The sequence below is a fragment of the Trachymyrmex septentrionalis genome, unplaced genomic scaffold (genome assembly GCF_001594115.1).
Source record: "Trachymyrmex septentrionalis isolate Tsep2-gDNA-1 unplaced genomic scaffold, Tsep1.0 scaffold20, whole genome shotgun sequence".
Taxonomy (NCBI): Eukaryota; Metazoa; Arthropoda; class Insecta; order Hymenoptera; family Formicidae; genus Trachymyrmex; species Trachymyrmex septentrionalis.
Genome location: NW_017305180.1, coordinates 5,119,405 through 5,127,338, shown reverse-complemented (window position 1 = coordinate 5,127,338; position 7,934 = coordinate 5,119,405). Strand labels below are relative to the sequence as shown.

Here is a 7,934-nt window from a genome sequence, read left to right as displayed (position 1 = left end):
TTTTAGCTCCCCCCCCCCCCTAACCCGCCCCAACTCATCATTCCCATCCCATCGTCATCGTAAAGATACGTCGTGAAATTGAACAAAGAATAAAAGTATGTAATATAATACTGTACATATTTTCACATGTGCTAAATAAATAATCACATTAAACGTAAGACACTTTTTGAGCGAAAAATGAATGTCAATCTATAGTTTATACTTTAAATGATTTTTCGTTTACTAATGCAGTTTAAGTTTTCTTATCTTTTTCTTTAAAATTGCTCCATCTAATTATTATGTAATTATGTTCCACGTGCGTTTTCATAACAAGAACTGCACACACGTTGAAATTTAAATTAAGGTCAACAAGTTTAACACTTGGAAGTAATTTTTTTTTCGTCGTTAATTGATAAAAAAATTGGTTTATTTTTTGAGTTGTTGCTCAAGAATTTTAATTTCAATTTGTCGCTTCCTGGAAGCGATAAGCAAAAAAATAAAATCAGGAAAAAAAAAACATCGAAAGAAATCTCGTAGATACTTATTTAAGTTAATTAACATACGTATAATCTTGTTTTGCGTGATGTTAAAAAATAATGACTCATTCGATGATGGTTTTTTTTTTTAGCAGGATACGCGTGAAGTGTTGCTGCCGCACGTTAATCGCGCTTGTGTCGTCTTTTCAGTCAATGCTTGTAATGTCCCTTTGATTATTGCGATTTATTTATCATAGCGGCACACGAAGAGAGAGAGAGAGAGAAGCGTTCAGATTCTATTCTCCTCTCGCAGACGAGGACGTCTGGCCGGAGTCTGGCTCGGAATTATTTATCCCCGACAGGCCAGTCGGCCGAATAGTCTGAATCTCGCGCCGGGCGTTTCATCTCTTTCGTTTCTTTTCTTTTTAAGCGAAACCCTACCGCCCATACTTTCTCTTTTTATCTTCTCTCCTTTTCTCGCAAAACGAAAAGGGTACGTAATACAAAATCGTATGCAATTACGCGCCGTTATTCAGACTGCTCGGGCGACCTCGACCTGCTTTTTCTTCTTCTCCTTTTTCTTCTTCGCCTTCATTTCTTTATGCCAGGCGATTATCATTGGTGGACCGAGCTCACCAACCACATTTCTCTCCTTTCTTCGTTTTTCATCACGCGCGCGTGTCTTTATGTGAAAGTTTTATTTCGTCTTATATTGCAGTAATCAATTTGATTGTTTTATGGTCGTTTTTATCAATGTAGTTTAATTTTAATTTTGATTCACAACTAACTTCATTTTTTTTCTAAGTCTAAGAATTAGAAAAAGATAAAGAGTAAGTTGAACCGAGATTAAAGTTAGTATATATTGATAGAAACGGATATTAGTGGAACAAATATATTATATGAATATTAAAAAAATCACGGTTTTTAATCTTTTAACATCTGAAAAACATATTTATATCTAATTGTAAAATAAAAATATTGTCGCGTATAATTAAAACGTAGTATAATTAAAACATAGTTATTCAAATCTTGTTTACGTCAAGTATACATTATACAATAGTTATTGTATTTCGTGTGTAATTACTTCATCTTTGCACTGTTTCGTAAATTAGAAGGAAAAAAGAAAAATATGTCCTTATATAGAATGTGTTGTAACTTTTTGTGAACTTTTGTGACGTAAAATATACTTCTTTCTCGTGAATACAAAAATTGTTACATTTTCTTCACATGGTATAAAATGAATCATAAATAATATAAATATAAATATGTATTTCAGCGAAGTGTGCGCGCGCGCGCGTGTGTGTGTGTGTGTTACAATATTATTATTAAACTAGCGTCGTTTGTGATAAAAATTGACTTTCACATTTCGCAAAATGCTGCTTTATTCTAGTAAAATTTTTAAGTACTCGTGAATGGATGAAAATGATTTAGAATATCTGGATCAGATGTTTTATCTGACCACAGCACTGATCGTGCAGCGACCGGCACGTATCTGTTCTCAATATTCGTTGCATTGCACTCTCTAGCAAAATTACCCATGCAAATTTTGTTTTGCACTAAAGTTGTCGAGTTAAACTCTCGGGGTCTGCGCCGCGGATTGACAAAGCAGCAATATAGATATAACGTAACTCACGAATTTCGCGTCACTTCGTCGATCTCCGAGAGTTAAATTCCTTATAATGTCTGTGAGAATTCAAAATGTCCGAGAATTAGTAATGCAGCATTGATAATTGCATTACATCATAACATACGATGGAGTTTAATGATTACTGACTATGCTTGACTATTAATCACAACGTTTATGATAATATTTTTATGTTTATAGATGAAAGTCATCTTCATTTTTAAGCTATACCAAGAGATAATTCTTAGCGATTTATAATTATTTAAATAATAGATGTGGAATGTGCTAAGTATTCTCGATATAATGCTAACGTTGCATTTTCTACATCTCAGAAGAAAAGAAAAGTGAATGTTACAGCGCAACACTTGTTCTTACGTAATATTTATACTGTATTATAAGGCAAATTTTCAAAGTCCATCATTAAGAAGAGACAGAGGATTTGTAAAGATCAAAATATTGATTTCTTAATTTTTGCAGGTTATTGTAGTGTGACTTTATGATTTTAAGAAATAGAATACCGTTTATTAAAAAATTTATAAAATTGCGGAAATGAAAATCCAATAGTGCTAAAACTTGTATTTGATGTGGCGTGTAAATCCGTTTTAAAGCACGCTAACAAACAGCACGAGAAGACTGCGCGAGATGATTATTGTAGATCTTTCTTTAGAAAAGTCTATATATAATATGTATTGTAGGAAGTCTTTTTTTTTTTAGAAAACTTTATAACAGACGGTGTATTTAAATAATAATATTGTCAGTCGTAGCAAGTTGATCATTCCGAGAGTGATAAATGGCATCATAAGTTTCATCTTGAGTTACTTATAGATTGTCTTGATCTGACCTGAGTTGACCTGTATTCGAAAACATATTTCGGAACAAACTTAAAATCCTAGCAAATTGTATTTAATCGCTCTCATGCCCGTTTCTACCAATGTAGATTAACTTTAATCTCATTTCAACTTACTCTTCATTTTCCTAATTCTTAAAATTAAAAAATGAGGAATTAGTTGAACCGAGATTAAAATTAAACTACATTGGTAAAAACGGGCATCAAAGCAATTAAATTCATTATTGAAAATGCTACAATTATTCAATATTTCAAGTACGTATTCATGTCAACCAAACATTAAAAAAAATTTATATAAACTTGGGTCTAGAAACATTTAGTTTTTGAGGTTGGAAGAATTTTATTATTTAATAATATAGGTATAAAACAATTAATATAGAACAAGTATTAATCAAGACACAATTTAATGGAAACAAACAAAAACAAAAATACACAAGACAGAACATTTTGTTATAAAAATTATTTGTTAGTTTTTATAAATAGTCATTTTTCTACAAAACGTATTGATCGCAGAAAACTTCATTCTGTTGCATGATAACTGCTCGATTTATTACGTTTGAACTTCAAACCCAATTGATTTTTACATTTGAAAGCATTTAAAGTTCATGAAGTTTTAAGGAAGTGCATCGTAAATGGATGTGTAAGCAAATATTTATGTAAAATCCTATATCCAGGAATATTTAGTGGAGTATGACAAAAGAAATGAAACACAGATTCAGAGAACGCAGATTCAGAGATCCAGATTAGAGAAAAGTATTATTAATAATTTTTGGAAATGTTCTGTCTGTGTGTACTTTATATTTAGTTATTTCTTTTAAATTTCGTCTTATTTAATTCTATATTTGTTTCATTAAGTGTTTGATATTGTTAAGCAATAAAATTTCCTCTAAGGGAAGTTAAATCAGGAGATGGCAAATTGTCTTGTTCTCAGAATCGCGACAAAACGAGAAATATTCGAAATTTTTGGGCTATCTTCAATGGCAGAAAAATTCTTATTATTTTTAATAAGTTGTATTACAAATTAATTTTTTATATCTCAAATATAATAAATAATAAATAAAATCTTATAAATAAGCTTAAAATAATTATTTTATTTTTTTCCCTAAAATAAATTCGTATAGATTTCAATTTAATCATATAAATTTATTTCCTCAAAGCGAATATAAAATCATTCCTAACTGTTCTTTTCTTTTTCAATATTTTTTTAACAATAGAAAATTGATGCTACTTACTGAAGTAAATCTACTTTTTTTGTCCTTTTGACTTTAATGATATCCAAGATATTTTCACACTGATTTATATGACAAAGGAATCCTTTACATGTGAAAAATGCAAACGTCGTCTCATGTAAATAAAGCTTCATTGCTTTTCAAATGCGTTACGCGTCATAAGACAGAAAACCACACTGCTCTATTAATACTTAGGTCAAATGCTTTGATGTGTAATATTTGTAATATTAAATAATAAATTAAAAGAGAGTTTTAATTTAATCTTATCTTTCTAAAAAAGAATATTTATATTTTCTGCAGATTATTATTCCTTTATAAAAATGTATGAATAAAAATATAATTTGTCACAAAACAAATATTTTTAGATATTTTTTTTAAGATATTTCTCCGAGAAATTGAGTTTCTACAAATTTTTTTGAAATTTGGATATTATATTTGAAATAATTTTATTTATATATGGTTAAAATTTCAAATCCTAGCAGTGCCGAAATGGAGATATTTATCTTTAAAGTTTTTAACATGTTTTTAAAGTTTTTAACATTTTGCCGAAGTTTTAATACTTTGCAGCGAAAATCTTCTACAAATTAAAAAAAAATATATATATAATGTAGAAATATTTTAAGACCCTTATAAAAAATTCGAGGGCCTAGCGGTATCGTTTCTGAATTAGAGTAGTTTAAATTTGTAATTTGATGAAATTCTCCTTCTTGCACGCTGAGCAACGAGACAAGGACATGCAGTTGCCATATTAAATTTCAACTGTCTTCAGTGCGGACTAGTGTACACAGATACGACATTTATGCGTGTGTGTGTACGCTCGACTTTAAAGTTTCTCTCTTTAGAGAGCACGCGCAGAGAGGCATATTCGTAGGTTGTACGCGATTAATTTTCTAACGCGATTGTAGTCGGAGAAATACTTTAATACTATTTATTAATTATATGTACAGAGTGTTTCAAAATTCACGTCCGCAAAATACAAGATGTGTGATACTTTATAACTGAAACAAATAACTTTTTCCTTTAACAAAATTGCGTTTGATAAATAATTTTTTTTTGCTCATTTGTTAACTTCAACTACTCTTCTGTAAAAACTACTCTTCGGACGCAATTTTGCAAAAAGAAGTTGTTTGTTTTAGCATAAAGTAGCACATCTTGTACATAATACCTATAACATATAATAGTTATTATAAAAATAAAATAAAGTATAAAACAAAATATTCTATATTAAACAATATGTAATTTTATCGGATAAACTTTCAAATTTAATCTTTCCTCATCTTGTACAAAAATACTATTTTTTTATTTACTTTTACATAAATAATCATTTCTTTTTCAACTAATCTTGTATATAAAAAAAATTATATATAATAATCTTGTATTAGATAAATAATATTATAAAAATAATTTTATTGGGCTGTTAAAATAATTATGTAGAAAACTCTATCATGATAAGCAATACTGCAAAAAATTTTAACAATCTAACAACTAATTTGAGCGTTCTGTATAATTTGATAATCCAACAAAATTATTTTCAGATCTGTATGTGTCTAATTTTTTTAGATACTTCAGTAAAATCGTTCTTTACGTTGCACATATGGTTTTTCTCGTAACAATATTTTTTATGCAACCTATTCGACAAATAATAGCGGCATTGACAAATATTATATATATTATTTATTTTCAAACACGATCGGTCCAACTTCGACAGTTATCCATCAACATGTGTTATTAAATTTAAAAAACAATTTTGTTAAAAATATTTGGATCTTTTTATATTCTGCAACTTTTATTTGAAATATTTTTCTATAAAATTTATATTTTCCAAGTTATTCGGAGGTACCGATTTTTTTTCCTAACTCGATATATTATTACTTTGATTTTAACAAAATTAGTTCCAGATTTATATTTAATTACGTTAGCAAAATAATTCTTAGCTCGTATAGAGAGTACGGATCTTCGAGAGCGAGTGTAACAAAGTGGACAGCGCACTGGTCTGCAATACTAGAGTTTCCGGGTTCGATTCCCAGCGACACCAAAAAAAAAAACAAAAAAAAATTTTCATTATACGCTCGTATCTCCTCTTGGGAGGCAATGGACCACTGAAAAGTACCTTTTTACCCAAAGAAACTTCTACAAAATTTCGTCGTTCGTAATCAATATTAAACGTTCTAAGTAGGTCCTATATCCTGTGTAATAACACAACGTGCACACATCACAGGCAATATGATAGAGAAGTTTATATCAGCTAGGACTTACCTTCTTGTGTGCAGTTGAGTTGATAAGCATTACCGACAATCGGCAACGCTGTGGGATATGGCACGTTTTTTAAAGCATATAAAAACTTAGCCCTCCGTACCATTAATGCCATCGAGAGCGTGACCATGCAGATCAGTAGAAAAATGGTCAGAAAAGACCATTCTGAGATCAGAACTGCTAAAACGATCATATTTTTGCACCTGTAATGTTTAATCGGTCGTATTAATACTCGCTATCTCTTTTTCAACAGAGCGATCGGAAAAATAAAATTTTTTTTTATTCTTTATACGGAAAGAATTTTTTCTCAGAGTTTATCCTAAAAATATGATAGTCTCGTGGACAACATTGTATTTCAAAGAATTTTAATGTAAATCTTTCTCATTCATTAATAAAACTATAATAAAGTATATAATAAGTTTAATTAATTTTACTGAAGTGCATGATAAAAATCTTTAAAATATTGTGTTGTACCACAACTATCATATTTTCAGGATAAAAAGAAAATTCTCTCCGTGTAGAAAAGGCAAGCACTCTTTTTGAAATCTGCTAAATAATCATGAATCTCGTCAGAGTTCAAGAGCGTTTAATCTTTTATAAACATACAACTTTAGAAAAGATTGAGCGCTCTCACACGAAATTTGTGATTTTTCTTTTGCAGATATCAAGAAAAGTACTTATTCAATTTTTTTTGTAGATACAAGATTAGAATTGTGTGAAAAATTTTGCTGTGCGACCGTCCTGTTGAAAAAAGAACCCGGCAATAACGAGGCTAGAGTAAAAATCGAGAAGAAAATCATGTATACATACTGCTAGTACGAGAGACGTCAGAGATTCAATCGCTAAGTCGGATTCGCTTCTGTGATACTAGATTCAGTCGGGATTTTCTTCCGCGATAAGACTCAATTGGTTCTTAACTTTTTCGCCGCGGGCGAATCGTAGAGCGATCGGATCGTATCGCAGAGATGCTCACCGGCTATAAGTGAAAAATCAAATCTTAGATACAAGTACGCTTTGTACTGAGAAGCGGAAAACAGTTGGCAATTACCAAGTCCACCGTGAAAAAAGCCGTGGAAGCGTGAGAAGAGGAAACACTGATTTTCCAAGAGTGAATTAATACGCACAAAGTTACACCGTGATGCCTTGCTATGCCTTCCGCTTATAATGAATGATCAGTGCGGAAGAGTCGCCCTTATATACTACCGGATTGTACTACAGCGATCAGCGACTAACTTCTTTTCCACCAATAGAATTGCGAACACGCGTATGTGTACGCTGCGTACCGATTGGAATATATATATATATTCGTAAACATGTGTTACACTGAACGTCTGTTACGTGCGTATACGTATATGATACGCAAGCGAACTCGTAGAAATACATTGGAGGCTGAGTACCGGTCGGACGTGAGCGCGGCTCCACCTCCCTTCTTCTACCACTACATATAGTAACGATCCTATCCTCCTCTCAGGCGCGAGTATTATGATACGTGGTGGAAAGAGAGGGAAGTGACAAGCGAGTGGAAA

The 7,934-nt window shown here is 31.0% G+C and overlaps 1 protein-coding gene across 2 annotated transcripts in view; it reads right to left on the bottom strand.

Moving 5' to 3' along the window:
* LOC108747827 (cytochrome P450 4c3-like) overlaps positions 1–7,669 on the bottom strand; it is a 21,705-nt gene extending 14,036 nt beyond the window's left edge. The window contains exons 1-3 of one of the 2 annotated variants that reach the window (XM_018485664.1): positions 7,457–7,669; positions 7,219–7,384; positions 6,412–6,611 (exon numbers count right to left, since the gene is read on the bottom strand). In XM_018485664.1, coding sequence (XP_018341166.1) covers positions 6,412–6,601 — 190 coding nt within the window. In that variant the 5' untranslated portion in view covers positions 6,602–6,611; positions 7,219–7,384; positions 7,457–7,669. Of the gene's footprint in view, positions 1–6,411; positions 6,612–7,218 lie in introns of both variants that reach the window. The other variant, XM_018485663.1, reaches the window with a different exon arrangement.
* Positions 7,670–7,934: the final 265 nt, after the last annotated feature.